This window comes from Chiroxiphia lanceolata, chromosome 5 (assembly GCF_009829145.1).
Source record: "Chiroxiphia lanceolata isolate bChiLan1 chromosome 5, bChiLan1.pri, whole genome shotgun sequence".
Taxonomy (NCBI): Eukaryota; Metazoa; Chordata; class Aves; order Passeriformes; family Pipridae; genus Chiroxiphia; species Chiroxiphia lanceolata.
In genome coordinates, this window is record NC_045641.1 from 13972074 (window position 1) to 13990614 (window position 18541).

The window sequence follows — 18541 nt, forward strand, 5'->3', positions numbered from 1 at the left end:
TTGCAGTGAAGGAAAAGGTGGAATGCAAATACTTGTCCTTGTTTTCTCCCTGACTAGGATAAGCATTTCATTATCTGATTCCTTCAGTTACCCCAGCAGAATGAATGGATGACAACAGCAAGCTTATCTCTTTGTCTGAGATGGTGATACCACCCCATCCAAGCTAACACTGCCTTCCCTGGAGCCACACAAATCATGTCTAGGAGTCAGTATCAAAAAGCTCCATGTCCAGAAATGAGCACATCTGCCACGTATTGTACAGAAGCAGCCAAACCAAAAAGACTCATAGGAAAATAAACAAACCTCTGAGGGATTTGAAAGCTGAAGTTAAACGTCTGGAGGTCAGTTCAGAACCGTGAAGAAAGTTAAAAAGGGATATATCAAATCTAATATATAAACTACAATTCCTGTATTAGTCATAGTTGTTATATCCCAAATTTTGTTTGGAAAAGGAAAGGCAGTGCTCAAATTTTCTTGCCTTTCCACTGTTCACCCCCCTGAAGACTTCCCTTTGACTTGCAAAGAATTTTTTTACACTGAGCAAAATATCTGGTTTACACTCATAGGAAAAGTTTTAATTAATTCTCATTTTACAAATCTTCCACAATATTTATTCAAGAGATTGACAAATTCCAGGAAGTTCACCCATCCCTGAAAAAATAAGTTTTGTAAACAAATCTGGCAACAAATTTATTTTAACAACAACAACCCTGCTAATCTGTCAAGATATAGTTTGTTTCTGACACTTGATTAAATTCTTTTTGCTCAAGAATAGAAAATAATTTGCTCCAAACAAACCGTTTAGCTGGGATATGGTGACTGTCCCTCTGCTATTTCACAGAACATTTAATTCAACAGAAAAAACCTAATAGTGTAACGTTTAGCACGTTTTTTTAAAAAAACAGAAGCCAGGCTAAATTTCTGTAGTCACAAAACAGCAACAACGTTAGAGGTTTCAGGGTCTTTAAAACCCATTTTTGGTGTATCCCACAACCTGGATGAGCATTACTCCACATCCTCTGAACACAAAGGAAGGGAGTGTTTCAGGCTGTAGTTCCACAGGCACTTTCTTGCCCAGACCCCTATTTCCTGGCCGTTTGTTCCTGGGTGTGTCATCCACTCAGTTCTCACCCAGGCTCAATTTGTGGATCCAGTTCCCTGTGTGGCAACACCAGCAGTTGTGTGGACGCGTTAGCCTGGGATAGCCTAGGCTGGTATGAAATAACAGAGTGGACTGTGCAGCATAGGTTGGTTTCATCAAGAAAAATGCCCATGTTCAGAAAAATGTTTTATGCAAAGAAACAGTCTGAGAGGTTTGCAAATATCAGTACAGCAAAACAGGTAAACCCCACTGCCTGCCGTTAGTGTTGATTGAAACAAAAGATAAATAGGTGATGATATTAAACGTGTGTGGACATCACCTTTCTTTGCATTAAGATTGTCCATCCAACTGGATTGCTGGGTGGGTGGACATCTTGAGACATTCACCTCTTGATTCTTAAAGAGATTTGGCATGTCATCTTACTGCTGCCCCTTAGCATAGGAAAACAATTTATGAATGTATTTCATGTCACAGTTTCCTAAAACTGTGTGTAAAGGCTCAGCTGATGCCAATGCCAGTATAGTCATGGTAGTCTGTACCAGTAGGTAAAACATCCATCCTTCCTGTCACTTCCCCAGTTCCTTCAAACTTAAAAGAGCGATCCAGTGAGAGCTTTCTTTCTGTGCTGGATACAGCTGTAGGCAGCCTTTTAAGTACAGCAATTAAGATATTGAGCTAATGTTAGTAATCCTTTCCTGCCTGCCTAGAACACCCAAACTGTTTGAGCCAGGCTTCATTTCAGGCAAAAGCCTGAGGAAATCAGCTAGGTTTAAGTCGCATCTGAAAGGTCAGTCTGTGTCCCTGTGGATTAAGAGGTATGGGGGAACTCCAGATTTTGCTGCCAGCTTCTTGCTATTTATTTCTGGAAGCTGTTAGCTTAGAATTTTTTTAGCTAAACTTAGTTATGGGGAACTTAGACAGTAAGAGTGAGAGCTTTAGAAAGTCACATTTCTAGGTGCTTTAAAATCTGTTTGTAAATCTACGATCCTTGCTTTCCAGGTTCCTTTTTAGATGGGATTTTAATTCACATTGTGGACGCTCAGGACAGTGCAGATATTCTTTTTCTTTTCTAATACCATACGTAAGGGCTTTGCCAAGAGAACCTCCCTCTCTAAAACAAAGAAAGTACCCCTGAAAATCCTGGCAGAGTTTGACATCAGTAACTTTATACACTACTATTATTGTGAGGCATTTTATTACCTAAATAATTCCTCATTTAGAGGAACTTTGAATACACATTTTTGGCAGCATATTTAAAATCAATGAAGAAAAGGATTTATATTTGATGATGTGAAATAATAAATTTTTAAAATACAAGCAAATTAATTTAGTAACCTCTTGTTTAACTGGCATTCATGCTATTTAAAAGAAAAAGAGTGGTAGGTGTCTAAACTCTTCTCAGGTTGAAAATATTCTTTTACATTATTGACTTTAATTCTCTTTGTGATTTAATCCTTTTCTGTGAATGGTTACTGGGTAGAAATAGTGGGAAAGTCACAACCACAGGCAATAACGTGGCAATTAACACAGAGGTACTGGAGGGACATTTAAGTAATTTTAAGTCAACATATATAAACATGACATTCCTGGTTTGAAAATCTGGACATTGTTTGCAGTTGGAAGATTTGATTACTTAATTGATTTTGATTTTCAAATTGCTTTTGAAAGTCAACCACTGGTTTGAATCTGCTCCAGATGGGCAGTGACTGAAAATTGTTATAATATGGCATGTATTTGGTAACACAGATGAGTTGATGGCCTCATTAAAAGTATCTCAAACATATGCACTCATTAAAAAACCCTCATCTCGTGCTCAGCAGGGTCTTGGCTGAAGGGAACTGAGCTGCTCTGTCACCCCTAAGGGCTCTTTCTGGCATGACAACGGGAAAAACTTCATAATGCTGCAGCACACAGAGGTGAATTTAAAATGTGTCATGGTCCAGTGTGCTGGCCTGTCAGCAAAGGCAGTGTGGTACAGGCCAGCACTTGTTTCCACTGTGGTCAGCGGGAACTCCTGTGTGAGTACATGTGTCCCCCCAACCTGAATGAGAATCACACAACTGAGATCATGGGGTCTAGGGGTCTAAAAGCAGTATTTATTTTTCCACTGACAGGTCATCAAAATTGTTGCCTATCTGGTTAAAAAATGACACAGAGAGACAGGCACTAGGGGTTGAAGGGCTCTGAATATCAGACATAGCCATCCCAAACCCTCTTTATTGTCACTGCAGGGAAACAGATGTTTCAAAAGTACAGCACTTCCCATTCTAAAGGCAACAGCTAAAGCTGGTCTCACCAGTTGTGTCCTGGTACTTTTTTGTTTCCAAAAGAAGCCTAGGTTGACCATATAACATTAACATATACAGGTTTGTGTTTTATTAATATCAAGGAAGGCAAGGTAAATCCCATCCTCAACAGCATCCCATCATTCTGACTGTTACTTGCTAAACTGCTATAGCAATACTTCACACTTTTCACAACCTCTGAAAGACTGAACAGGGTCTCTCCTTCAAAGCATTATGACTCAGTCCCCACAATGCAGTCATTTTTTTAAAGGAGAAAATGTACCATTTTTAGTAACAAGCTTGGCAAAGACACTGACCAAAATGATGTCCCTGGCACATAATGTCCCTGCTTTTTAGGATGCTTTGTAACCATTGCGTATATGAACTAAATGGCTTTTTTCTGTTTAGACAGCTGGATTTCTGTGTGGCACTAGATGGCAATATTCCCTCAGCTCCAACAATGGTCAATGGGAGCCGTACAGAGTAAAGGGACGTATCCTGACCTTGTTTTCTTGTTATCACCCCCATAGCTCATATTATAACAGCCAGGTTTTATGTGACTGAGCTCAATCTGGGCTGCAGGATTTTTTTTAATCTCTGTGCATTCATCCACCTACCTTTACAGCTTCACAGTTCCCTGTCAAAACATTTATTGGACACTAGGTTTACTGTGTGGGATTTGTTTCATTAAGAAAGCTCTTACGGTCTCAGACTGTTCTATGATGTTGATGCTCAAATCCACAGGCAAGTATGTACATCCAGAATATTGCACTGGTTTCCCGCTGCCTTTTGTGTATTAATGTGGTGGCAGACTCAGTCAAGTCATTACTCAGATATAATGTTGCTTTATATCAGTTGCAAGTAAATTATTTTTTCCAATCATGTTTGCTCTCATATAAAATAAGCATAATCTAAAGTCAGCAACTGTAAAAAAGTGATTCTGTGTCGATACCCAGATGAATTTGACCCTATCCGTGTGCGATATTTCTAAAGGTTTTCTCTAATCACAGAGCTTACAGACAGCAAGGAGCAGGGCCAGTGATGAATATTGCATGTCTCCTTTGTGTGATTAGGATTTTGTTTGCCTTTGGACCACTTTATTCAGGTCCAGGTCTATTGAAATTGCTCCTTTCAAAATCTGGCTTGTCACTGATCTTTGGGACTCTAAGGTCATTGTAATTATTTTCCAATAGCCTAGATGAAATGGTAGTGCTACCCAAATGTAGAAAGATTTCAAGGATGGCTTTGGACAGTATATGTCCCAGGCAAGATATTGAGGTAAAAATTGAAATTATTTTGCAAAAGCTATTTCTCTTCTGTTACCCTCCTGTCTTAGAATCAACAAAGCCTCCTCTTCGAGCTGATGGCTACCACTTCCCATGCACTCCATCACCACTTTTTTTCCAACTTACAGACTTATGTCTGTGCTGCCACAGCTGTTCTACCACATGCTTCTTATTGCAAAGACCCCAAAACCACACCCACTGCCTCCCTCATCCTTGTATTGTACATCTCCATGTCCCCAGCTTCATACACCCCATCTTTTTCTTTCTTCCACTCCTTGACTTTCCCAGCAGAGATCCAACTTTTTCTCCATCATGTCTCTTCACTGTCTTATATTTCACAGCCCCAGCTTTAATCCTCTGCCTCACAAGTGTCTACCCTCACGTAGCTGACTGAATCGTGGTACTACTGCATTGGATATTGTTAAACATGAGAATGGAGCAGAGACAAAAACAATACACCAAATCCTCAGGTGGTATCAGGCTGCTGCATGCCATCTGATCCATGGTGATGGTAGGACTGAGATTATGCACGTTGTGGTTACCATCAGTTAACTGATGGGTAGTCATTTGATGGGGACAGAAGCTCACAGGAACCACCAGAAGCTCAAAGTCCTGAGCAGTCACCTTGCAGTTATTTAAGGTTCCATGTAAAAGAGTATTATCCTCTCTGATACATATCAGTCCAACAGCCAGACTGAGCTTATACTGTGAAACAAAGAGAGAAAGTGAAATGTCCCTCCTTACGCACCATGCCACCTCAGGGCCCTGGTGCAGGTCAGTCCCCGCCGCAGCTTTGGCAATGAAAGCAAACTCGGAGTGTATCCAGAGTTACAGGCCCTTCTCTCCTCACACACCCTTTCTCTGGTCTCCTGGAGAGCCACAGAGCCCAGCTAAAGATCTCAAAGTTCTTGAAACCATAAACAAACAAAATTTCACAGTACTAGGAAGTAGTGAATTATTCTCACTCCTTCTGTTCAAAGGATGGAGTAGCTTACATATAAAAACCTGTCCCCTTCTGAGTGAACTGCACCACCTGAGCCCTCAGCCTGTGCCCAGCCACGCTCTTTTCTGTTAGTTGCACACTCTTCTGTGAGTTGTTTTTACAAAGTCAACAGAAAATATTTTACTTGTGCTAAAATGCAAGGTTGCTTTTGCAAAAATAATCAAGTCCCTTTTGCTGATAAAATAGGGAAGATATAGTATGTTTTGTGAGGCCTGTTGAAGTAATTCTTGATTATATAATAAAATACTTGACTAAGTGAAGTGCATCACGCTGTGTACATAGAAACCTCAGTTTGTGTACCCATAATTGCCCAGAGCATTCTTTCTTGTTGCATTTGCATCTTTTGGTATTTCACATCCTTGTTTAAATGTTTACCAAACAGCTCAGATGGCCAAGCAATTGCAAAAACAGACAAACATGTAATATGTAGTAAATGCTGTAACGTGAGATATACAAAGAACCACTGCATGGGTTCAGGCCCTGATCCAATAAACAGTAAATACAGAAAGAAGACTTCATTGGCCTCAACACATTTTTCACTGAATCTTTACTGGCATTAGAACTTGCTTTGGAAGACAAATCACATGATTAAAATCTAAGTGTTATACATGTTGGGTGTGGACAAGTGACATAATTTCTTGCAGGCACTGAATGTTCTATGCCACCACACGTTTTTGATCTTGAACCACAAAACACAAAGTAGTTGCTGATAGCATCAACTTTGCTCAGGTGAACGAATATTGAAACTTGTCATTGACTTCCATGGGTTTTTTAAGGTGGAAGAAAAAGTAGTATTTTTTACCAGCACAAGAACTTCTCAAAGAGAAAAACATTTGTCAACCGATGTGCTTTTTACAATCATGATGTCTTACAGTCATCATGGTGGAGATTGGAAGTGGGACCATAAACTTTGGCTTTTCCGGACTTTCTGTGTGGCCTTGTTAAAGTCAATTGACGTCTTCATAGGGAAGATTCAAGTACCTCTGGAGCTTTCTTGAATTCATATTCTTGTAGTCATCTGTCTGCCTCAGTCCGCATTTGTCAAGATGGAGCAGAGAGAATGGGAAGGATCAGAACAATCTCTGCTAACTTAATGCCTTACATACTCCTAGTGCTCCTAAAATAAGCGCTCTTATTCTTAGTTGCAAAAGACAGACTCTCAGGATTCCTTCTTCTCTGGCAAATGCTTTCATCCTTGGGCATATAACTGGTGAAGCAATGGGAGAACTTGTTTTCAACACTGACAACAACATCGTTTTTAGCCTTCTGTGTGTACTCACCCAGATTTTAGTCTGTTCTTAAGTTAAATCTGGATCCCCAAAAATCAGTTGCTGTGATGGAATCACTTCTTGTTAACAAACACCTCAGGTTAATTGTCAAGAGAGTGACTCTTGGGTTTACATGTTTACGAGTCAATGTTAGAAAGATGTGTGCCTGGGACTTTTTTTTTTGGTCATTTTATGGGTTACTGACCTTGCTAGGCTGGGATCACTTCAGGTGAAATTAAGGTAGCATGGGTAGTACTACATGACTTTTAGTTTGTTCTTGTCACTCACAAATGGTACAGAGGAAGCTTTTAGCTGAGAAATCACAGGAAATGGTGCATAAGGTTTTGGTGTAGGATGCTAAGGTACTGTTTTAATTTTTTAGGAAATGTTACCAAGGCACTGAATGGAGAAGCTGTACTTTTTAAAGAGAAAGGAGTTGAAAATAAAACCTGACAGTCTCAGTAATTTAATTAATGAAATAACAATAATAAATACTCATAAACTGAGATTGGAGCAGGTGTATGAAAATTCTCCTTAGGCTGCTCAATTTTTGGTGAGTAATTACCAGACTAAGAGCAAAATGTCTCCTTTCCCATGAGTTGGCTAAGGACAAGAGAGGCACTGTTCTGGCTGAAATAGCCATTAATGGGAAAATTATGTCCTAAACCTCAAATGTGTTTGAAAAGTGAGAGAACATTTCCTTCATGTTGACAGACTGGAAGGCAATTGAGAATTAAATGCATAGAAAACAGATGAATGTTGTTACCCTGAAGATTTTGTTATGCGAATAGACTACTTCTCTGAAGCTGGCCTCTGTTGAAATCCCTCACTTTTTTGAGGACAGGCATTTGGAAGCATGCACATCAAGTTCTGCTCTTTCCCACCTGATATCCCTCACTTCCTGTGTTCTTTCTCTTGGTATTAAAGTCTAAGACAGTGCAGTCTCTCATACTCCAATCTATTGGTCTTTCCCTTGGAACCAGGATTCTTTGATTTCTTGAAAGATGTAGCATCTTCCTTGTATTCTCCATTTACCTGATAATCCAGAAGACATTTTTTCAGAGGTGTATGTTTTCTGTACTGCTTTAAAATGACCAAATTTCAAATCATCTCGAAAACCAAAGAATTACTAAAACCCCATTTTTTCCTTGACCTTTTCATTTGTTCCAATTAACTTTTCCTCCCTCTATTTTGCCTGCAAACTCCCTGGTTGTATTCTTGCTTGTGTTGCCTTAATCTCTCTTCATCTAATTGCTTTATACTCCCAGGATTCTCAGTCCTGACCTTCTTGCAGTGTGAAAGCTACTGTTGCCACCCTTGCCAGGGAACTTCTGCCTTGCTCAACTTTTCCTAATTCATCTGTTCCTAACCAGCTTGTATACTTATTTCTATTTGATTTTCAACCTGCTCTGGGCTCTCTTTTAATTCTGGCTGCTCTTTCACTTCATGCCTCTCAACCTGGCAGGTTGAATCAGAAAACCACAGAAATCTGCTCAGAGGAATATAAGAAAAGAGGGCCCTAAGGGAGGTCCTGAGAGATACTGGCAGTGACTCAAGGAAGAAAAAAGAGCCAGAGCCCTTTCTGCTCACACTTATTCCACACTCTCCTTCCTCGTTCCTGTGTGCTACGCTTGGCTCTCCCCTCATCTCCTTGGTCACCTCTATAGTCTCTTCTCACAACATACTTGAACCACGAGGATTAACAGGAACTACTTGAAAGCCCTGGAGATATATTTAGAGAGAAACCAGAAATTGACTGCTCCGTAGGTATTCACATAGCACCTGAAACAATTACCTATTCCACTTCCAGGTTAAGCTGGGGAAAGGCTAGCATTTCAAGCACTTGTGTATTCCAGATGCCTTTCCCATCCATATCTCCCATGTCCCTCTGTAGTGTCTATATCATGAAATGTGCAGAGGAAAGTCTGATTTACGTATATGGACACTGAACCCTTGCTGAAAGTAGATCTGTGTAAGTTCCCGGAGGAAGGAAGGACAAAACAAAGAAGCTGGAAAATGTATTTATAGGAAAAAAACCACCTCAAGCCACACCAGAACCAATTCCTCCTCCCACCCCCAAACCCCAATCTAAACAGTAAGAGAAAGAAAATAAAGGATAAAAATTGTGACCTCTGAGTTCTGGAGATGGCTTGGCTTTTCAGAACATAGGATGGAATCAGTCCTATCACTTGAAGTAGATACTAAACATATTTAGTCACATGTCTGAAAGACTTTAAAACTTATCCCAGGTGTTTCTATAGTTTTTCCAAGACTTAGAGATACAACCTTACCATGACGTAGATTATACATTGCAACTAAGAGGAGGGAATAAAGCTAGCAGCAGTTTTACAGTGTTCTGGTAACAGGTGAAAGATCACTGTACAAGACATCCCACTGTACAAGCCTGGTTCGTGCCTGTGCACAGAGACTTCATCTTTGCGAGATGTCCAGTCAGGTCAAAAGCTTCTTTGTGAACCCAGGAAACACATAAGACAGGATGGGCAAAGATCTGGTAGGTAAAGGGATGGTTAGACTTTTTGCCAAGATAAATACATTTACATTATTATCAGCATAATTAGGTCACTTGAGGGTGAGGTTTTCCATATATTTTTTTACTAACATAAAGTCTAAGGACACCTTTCCTGGGGCAATGGAAGATTAGCTTCCTCAGTACTACAGGTTGATGCAGTGTGTGTTCCCAGATGATGTGGTGTGGCCACATCCACTTTAAACCCAGGCTGCATCACAAGGCCCAACAAGCACTTTAAAATAGATGCAGATTAGCCATCAAATGAATATTTCTCATGGTTCCCCAAATCATTATCAGATATGTAGATATAGCTCAGTTCCAATCAGTAAGTTGTACTGATGCATCTTTTCCAGTTTCATTGTATGCAAATTCTCCAGGGCACATATGTGTATTAAAGCATAGTTTAAGCTGCAAATGCAACAAGCATAGGCAGTGCCTGCCCCAGCATTAAACTGTCTGCTCATGTTCAGCACGTTCAATTAACACGCTCATGCTACACAAAACACAGGAGCACAGGACAGCTTTCTGAACTACTGTCAGCTTTCAGTGCGACAGCCACAGAGAGTCCTGCAGAACCACCTAGCAATGCTAGCCTAGCTCACAGGTCAGTCAGGTTTCTCCACAGTGGTGTTAAACCTGAATCTCAAAATTCTACCTCTTATCAGAGCTGTTAAGTTTGTGTGGATGTGTTTGAGTATCAACTAGATGAATTCCTGAGCAACCTGATCTAATTAAGTCTGCTTTGAGCAGGGTGTTTGAGTAGGTGACCTCTAGAGGTCCCTTCCAGCCTAAATTATTCTATGAGTCGATTCTAATGCACCTATATTGCATCCGGTTCCAATATTAGTGTCAAACTTATACTATGCTCCACAAAAAAACACTAGGACTGCCCGTAGTTAAATTGAAAAAAAAAAAAAAGTTGTATGGGTGCATTATGGGATAGGGAGCTAGATGCCTAATCTGAGGGAACCAGTGCACTTTATATAGGGGTCCGTGCTGTTCCTGAGACAGCTACAGCAGAGCAGCATCATATACAAACTTCATCATATAAAAAAGCATGAGTATTTGACTCCAGTCAAATGCTCATTGCCAGAGTGGTGAAAGCAGCATGGTATTTCCAGATTTAGAACATACTAGATTCTCTTCATAATGCTTCATTGAATAAGACAATTGCGGTGAAAGGACAATTAATGATTATTTTCTCAAGTGCAGACCAGGTCTGTGGATGAAGTGTCAGCAAGGAGCAGTTCCTGACAAGCAAACAAGCTGACGGTGTTTGGAAACTCCCTTAGAGACACGAGTCCTTTGTTTTGGTTCTCACTGCACAACATGACAAAGAAGAAAAATTTAGGTGGAGCTGATGTAAACTAGGGAAAATATACCATGATCTTCCTTCAGTTTGTATCCTGGGAACACGAAGGAGAGGGCTGTAAAGACAATGAAGATCATTCTCCTTTTCCTCATTTTGCTGGGAGTAGTATCTGGTAAGAACATGATTTCATTATGCTGCTAAAATTAGAACACTGTTGGCTGTTATACTGTCTCTTGGGAGCTCTATAATACATATTTAGGGATCAGACATGGATGGGAAAAATCAAGTAACAATTATTTTCCTACTGAAATAGATTGAGCTCTGTGGTTACATCAGTATAATGAAGAGGATATGCCTCTTTGTTGAATGAGGCACTTCATGTGTTATAGCCACTGCTAGTGTGACAGCACTGGAGTGGGAAAGGAGGTCAGCTCTCCAAGAAAAAATAAGTAGTTTTAATAGTCCAGTATCCTCCTTTCAAGTATTGATAACATTTCTCTTTGATAAAGTAAAACAAGAAACCTAATAAGACCGAACAGAAAAAAAAGAACTTGTGGAGAATATTAGAAAGATAATATCACTATCCTTGTTCAGTGTAAATGCATGGAACATTTGCCAATACAAATATGTTCATGTTAGCAACTTAAAGTAGATCTTCCAACTGTAGCCTGTGTGGCTCATGGAGCAGTGATGTTGCTACCTGCTCACTTTAGTCTTGAGGAACTGAAAGAGTTCTGCCATCCCTCAGGAACCTGTCAGTGTTTATTTTCCTGATGTCCCCAAAGCTGTGATGCAGACACTGCATGAGAATCTCAGCTTTCCTTTTTCTAACCTGTTGGTTTTGGAGAGACAAGGTGTGACTCAAGAACATTGTAAAGACTAACAAATCACAGATAAATAAGGCTTATATATTCATAAATTTCTCAAAGCTAATCTCATTATTGCTTTTTCTTGGACTCAGCATTCGTCAATGTTTGACATTGGTAATTATGATAAATAATATATTAAATTACTTCAGGCATATTTTGTTCTGCAAAGTAAAGAGGTAAGCAAGGACTTGTGAATACAGAAGGAGGGTTTTTGTAAAATCAGTTGAAAAAAGAAGAAGCCATTTAGATGCAGTACCAAAAAATTTCAGTTAAAAATAAGGATCAAGAAGTAAGAACTTGTGATTTAGAAAGACAGATCTGGAATAAGCAGCCAACAAAATCTTTAGAGACAATATAAAAATAGCAATTCCTTTCTACATCTCTAAATGTTACAAATTATTTCATTGTTTTTATAAATGGTTTCCATTAATGAATTGCGGCTTAGTGAGGGAACTGGATTAATCAGGTACTGTCCACAGGAGATTATATTCAAAGTTCAGCTCCACTTATGGAAATGTATTCCCAGAAGACCCTCTCAGCCCAGCCTTGTTTGCATGGGTTATTTTTTGTTGATGATGTTTTCCAGAATCTGTAAGACTAGTAATAAAAACTTAGTCCTTCACACATTAATCAGTAACAGCTCAGCTGAACTCAGTCCTATCGGAGTGTCAGCATGACCTGTTCAGGCAGACTCTTACAGTCTTCCCACTTCAGTGTCTCCCATATCCCAGCCTGTACCTCACCCACCTGCAGAGTATTTCCAAGGACTTTTTTTCCATAAATGCCCGAGTAGTCCCAGCCAGATCAGTGATCCATGGACCTACTGTATCTGGAGTGTGGGAGCATGGGAATCCCCATGCAGCTGTGTAGAGGCTGCAGCTCTAATGGCCTCAAACTACTTCCCTTAGCAGCTTTTTACCTTGCAGCTGTGTAACAAAAATAAAGACTTCCCGGAGCTTTTCCTACAGTAATTGCTGGTGTATGAACAGCCTGTCCCAGCCCCTGAGTGAGCTGTATCTGCCTTTCTTTTGGCACCCAGTGTGTAGGAAGTTCAACTGAATGCAGCCAGCTTTCCTGGAGAGTGTTTTGGATGAGCCAGAGAAGCATCCCCAAGCAATAGTCAGCCCTGCCATAGTCTCGTGTTGGGGCATGTTGCCAGTTCAAGGATGTGAAATTACTAAGATGTTGTTTCGGGACATACCTTAAAAGCTGTTGTGATTTATGTTCTCTGGACACTCTTTATGAAATAAATCACAACAGGCTTTGTCAAAAATAGCAAAAACTAGAAGCTAAATAACGGAGAAAGCAAAAGGTTTGGTTTGGGGACTCCAGAGATCTGACTGGCAAGCTGTTGGATGCCTCACCAGTATGGGCTGCTTCAAGGCAGTTTTGAACCATAGGGAGCTTTTGTGGACCCACATCTCCTCCAAGGACTCCAGGTTGTTATTCCATGCTCAAAGCAGGAGACACGACAGCACAACACCCAAAGTTGTTGCTAACTCACACTACTTACGAGCCAGGCATGCACAAAGCTGTCCTAAAAAGAATTAGAAGAGTAAAAATGGAGGAAATGGGTGCTGCAGACAGCACAGTTTACAAAAAATGTTTCCTTAACATCCTGGTCTGTGTGATTCTAGGTGCTTTTTGATGTGACAGTGAACAGAGGCAGCAATTAGTACAGGAGCAATATGAAATGATAGAAACATCCTTGATTTCTTTGCTTCTATAGAAAGACATACATGAAGGCAAACAATGCAGTAACAATAATATTCCAACAACAGTCACTCTAGATGACAGCACTATAGGACTGAATTAAAGTTTGATTCTTTTACATTAGCACTAGGTTTACCACCCCTGTTTATAAACAAAAAGGGAATTAGTCCATTTTGTGCTCAATAATGGCAGCTCTTGGCAAAAGCTGTGTACTCCTGATAGCCCAAGATTTCCAGAAGTAATTTTGCATTTATTTTCATCTTGCAGGAAGAAAAACCCCGTTACTTAAGGGTTTACCCGCAACAAGCACTGTTGAAGAAAACACAGCAGCTGGTGTTTCAGTCTGTGACTTCAATGTAACTGTTTCTCCATTGTCTTCTGAAGGTGTTGCAATTCTTCCTACCATAGTAAATTCAAATCCACTTACAGAGGCTTTTGATATTGAATCAAAAGGAGGTCTTGAATACAGGGTGAGTTTTACATTTAGCTTGAGCAATGTTCAGTCATGGATGCTGGCGTTTCCTGGATTACTGAGCACTGAAAGTGCACAGTATCTCATCTTTTAATCAGAAATGAGTTGTAAATGCAGATGTGGTAGTATTTGGACATGCTGTAATAGATATGACAAGTGAATAGCAACGGTGAATATGATTTTTAATTGCATCCAGGCAAAAATCACTCATCACAATAATTCCATTAATTCTCTGATAGAAAAAATGTGATTTTTAGAAAATAAGAGGTGAAGAAGAACAGGTAGAACTCTGCTTCTGTTTTGAGGATTTGTCCATAGTTTTTCAACTTAATTTACATGAAATCACTGTGAATTTGAAATGGCTTAGTTAAACCACATGCAGCTTCTGTTTGGCCACTCTCACCTAGAATTAATTAATTTGACTCACTTCCAAAATAAAGGAAGCTGAGTCAGATCAAAGTAATTTTTAATTCTGAACAAAGACTGTGGCACATGAGGAAGTTATATTGAGGTAAGAAGTTATCAGCTTTCCACACATCTGTGATCTATTTCTATCCACTGTATGCTCTTTCCTGTGGCAAATGCAAAGCAACTTCCATTACTTCAGGCTAATTTTCATTGTTGGATAAATTAGCAAGTATTAGCTCCCATTTGTCACTGGCAATGAGTGTTCAGACACATGATAACTTGTCATCCCATTGTAACTTGCTTCTATGTCTGAGACTGAACAGTGACACTGAAGAGCATCTTTAAAAGATACAGATAGAAACTGAGAAGCATCTTAAAAATTTGAATACCCTTTTCTGGGTATTTCCAATGAAGCAGAACTGCTACAAGGGCTCTTTTCTTGTTCTCTTTGCTGGTGTTTCTGGGAGAAAATTTGGGAAAAGTAAGACTGTCGCCCTGGGCGGTTGTGACTTGTTGATTTGACCTGCCTGAGGGGAGCTGCTGCAGCTCACATGCTCCCACACTCCGACCTCCCAGCAAAGTACAAAGCTCAGTTGTGCTAGCTCTGCTGGTTCTTTACTGCTCCCCAGCCAGGGCAGTGAAATGGTTAAAAAAACTTCCATAAAAGCCCTCTTTCACCTGTGAAGCATAGGATGTGGCTGGACAAACACCTGAACTGGGTCAGCTGAAGAGATCATAGAATCATATAGTCATAGAACATCAGGATCATTGAGTCCAACTCCTGGCCCTGTGCAGGAGTCACACCATGTGCCTGAGAGTATCGTCCAAACGATCCTTGAACTCTGTCAGGCTTGGTGCTTTGACCACTTCCCAGGGGAGCTTGTTCCAGTGCTCAGCCACCCTCTGGGTGAAGAACTTTTTTCTAATATCCAACCTAAACCTCCCCTGACACAGCTTCATGCTGTTTCCCGGAGTCCTGTGTGACAGTCAGAAGGAAACAGATATGTCCCTTAAGCTGACTTTGCTGCCAGAAAATTCATAATGTGGGATTCCCTTCCTAGGCTGTATTTTGGCATTTTGAATTAAAATTATTCCTTCCACTGCAAAACATACTGCAAAACACTGCTTGCTTCTGTCCCATGCCATCTTTATGTTGTGAAGCATAAGAATTTATGTTGCTGCTTTTTGAGTGAGAGTGAGAAATTAATCTGGAAGAAAAATAACTCTGCAAATAGATAAAAAGTCTCTTCTTGTTTTTTTGTCATGGCAAGGATGATGGAGAAATTCTTGTTCTAGCAAGTTCAGAGTGACACAAGGAGCAAAATGAATGGCCAAAAAATTTGTAGGCTGGAGTCTGCTTCTTCCAAAGTGCCAGTTTATATTAATTTCATACCACAGCCCCATTACCAGAATGGCCTGTGAACCTTTGTATGTTTTGCTTGAACCGTAGCTGTTTTCAAGGTTTACTAACTCACTTGGAGGAGTAGAACAAAGAGGTCGAGTCAGTGAATATCAGTCATGACAAAATCATAAAGCAAGCTACATACAAATTCTACAAATTAGCAGATGAGGGTTAATCACAACTCATAAAGCAAGGATAAATACAGGGGTGTTCTTAGTTCATTTATTTTATGAGCATCGCTGCTTTTAATTACTTATGCTATGTTGTAGAAGATTTGTTCAATATATTAAAAAAGTGATGTCATCCTAAATGAGATATCTCTGCTCTACCTACTGCTATTAGATCTTCGCTAAGATATAGAAAAAGGCAGTGTTTCATGTATGAATTATGGGGTTTTCACATTAGCTAAGTACTTCCTAGGACAGGCTTTTATGTGTTTATGAAGCACATTTACTCTGGTTGCTGCAAGACAAAGCAATATCACATTTCTTGATATGTTTTGAAATTTCTGAGAAAGTCACAGTTTCTGAGATCTAAGCCCATTCCACCTTACCTTACTCTTAAGATTCTCAAGGGTGAGATGTGTTGAAGGCATGAAAACATACTTCTGCCTGAAACTACCTGGGTGCTGTTAGTGATGTTCTCTGAATATCTTGGAGGTGAAGGGGGGGGACAGAGAGTCGTGAAATTCCAATGTGAAATGAGGGGTAGACAGTTATGGGATGACTCTAGACCCCCTTTCACAAAGTCTGCACCTGCTTCAAGTATGTACAGTCCCACCTTTTTCAGTAAGCGTTGGTCCTGCCTGGAATAAAGGTGAATAGTGGCTCTCAGCCTATGTCAGTGGCAAGCTCTTCTCAAAAAAGGTTCAAAAGCAACCTAGAAAGAAACCATCTAGATTCACATCCTCACTTCCAAGGCCTCTATAAAGGAGAGTGTAAGATGTATATTTAGACACATTTAGTCTGGCTGTAGTTACAGCATTAATGAAAATATTTGGCTGTGAATGGAGGGATAATAGCCAGCGCACATTACTTCTGCTTAGAATAGGACAGTTTCTCATTTTGAATTCATTGCATCTGCTTACTGTATTTAGATCACCAACTAACATTCATTTTGGAGACCAACCTTTCCACTGGTGTGACAAACTTTCGTAGCGTGGTTTTTCTGAGGTAGCATCAAACTTCTATCTGTATAATATAGGAGGAAAGGAAACCATCCAGGACACAGTTATTTTCTCCTGTAGTATTGTAACAAAAAGATCCGCAAGGTTCCAGACAGCAGCTGTTTTACATACCAGAAGAAACAAAACATTTGTGCTTCTGTTCACTCTCCTTTTTGTTAATTGGCTCTATTTTGGCTTCTGTCTTCAAACCACACAAAAAGGACATCACTTTTGTATTTGAACTCCGGCCACAGTATCTAATCTAAACCCAAGGATTTGTTTCATTGTTCTCCTTCTGCATCCTCTCCAGCCTTCTTTATTCTGCAGCACTGTGAACAGAGACACTCTCCTTGTCACATACACTTGCGTGACCCAAATCTCCTCCTTCTCCAGTTCTACAGCACCCTGCTACTATGTTCAGGCTTCACAGCTCTTTAGCTACAAGTAAACTGAACAGTTGCCTTTTCCTTCCAAGAAAGGAAAGTTCTTGGGGTTTTATTGATTTCAACAGTGAAGTTTGAAACATACAACTTTCAGCATCTGGCTGTTGCTCTGGACTCATCCAAAATCCAAAAAGAATGCATTCAATGTTTTTTCATGTAGTGTCAGTCTTGTGTTTGTACATATTCTGTGTTAAGAGGAAATATGCAGAGCTGGAAGCCTTAAAAAAAACCCCAAACACAAAGCAAATGTTTGCCTTATCAGTCTTGCAAAACTCCAGGCCTAGGTTACTTTTTAATTAGTTCAGCATTTTCACCAAACAGTTCTGGTCTCTCTCTCATGCACTGTACTTGTGCAGCTCCCTTCTTCCTGTGGTTTCCTGCAAATTTTCTCCCAGAAACAGGTTACATGAGGAAGGGGCAAAATGTAGTCCTGACCTTGAAGGAAAAGCATTGCCTGTGAGGCAGGACAGCTCCTTCCAGGCTTTCTCCTCCTCAAACTGGTCCTCACTCTAAAGATCCTTGAATTGCTCCGTGAAGCCACAACAATTTGGTCTCTCTCTCCACTCTGTTTTTGTCACATTTTTGCCACTGACAAGAAATGTGCCAGCAAGTAGAAGGTGATCTGAAATACTGTTTACTGATAGAAAGTGTCCCTTTACTTTATTCACTCATCTAGACCATAACCCATTCACTCATCTAGACTATAACTTATATCTCTTGCATCATGTGCTAATGATAATCTTTTATTTTCAGGTTGTTACCACGGGAAACCCTGTCCTAGATTATGAAACAATGCCAAAGAGCTTTGATTTACACATTTTTGTTGAAGATACAACTGGAAGAACTGACCTTAGCATATTGACTATTCGAGTAACAGATAAAAATGAACATCCTGTATTTAGAGGAAATATGGCAATTCAAAGTAAGATAATGGTAGTATTTGAAAAGAACAATATTTGAAAATATGACATCAGCTTAAAAAAAGCTATGGCTGCATATGGTGCCCATAGCTAAAGTAGTCTAAGATTTTTCCTTTACAAAAACGAGGGAGCAACAGGACATGGTGTTTATCACAGCTTTATTTAACACAAGTATTTGGTGTTCTTCATCACTGGAAATGCTCTTTTATTTTTCTTGAAGCTTTGACCAAAAATTATTTAACCATTTTGAAGCATCTGAAAAATTAAAAGAAATAAGAATTTATACCAATAAATATAAATGTTCTTTTTTGATTAGATGAATACCTACCTAGGAATATATATTAGAGACTTGAAGTTTGGTGG

At 39.8% G+C, this 18541-nt stretch overlaps 1 protein-coding gene across 2 annotated transcripts in view; it reads left to right on the forward strand.

The window, feature by feature from the left end:
* The first annotated feature begins 10540 nt into the window (after positions 1-10540).
* The window catches only part of CDHR3 (cadherin related family member 3), a 36639-nt gene continuing 28638 nt past the window's right edge, over positions 10541-18541 (forward strand). The window contains exons 1-3 of one of the 2 annotated variants that reach the window (XM_032688425.1): positions 10541-10958; positions 13636-13838; positions 18012-18180. In XM_032688425.1, the coding sequence (XP_032544316.1) occupies positions 10913-10958; positions 13636-13838; positions 18012-18180 (418 nt within the window). In that variant the 5' untranslated portion in view covers positions 10541-10912. The remainder of the gene's footprint in view (positions 10959-13635; positions 13839-18011; positions 18181-18541) is intronic. The other variant, XM_032688426.1, reaches the window with a different exon arrangement.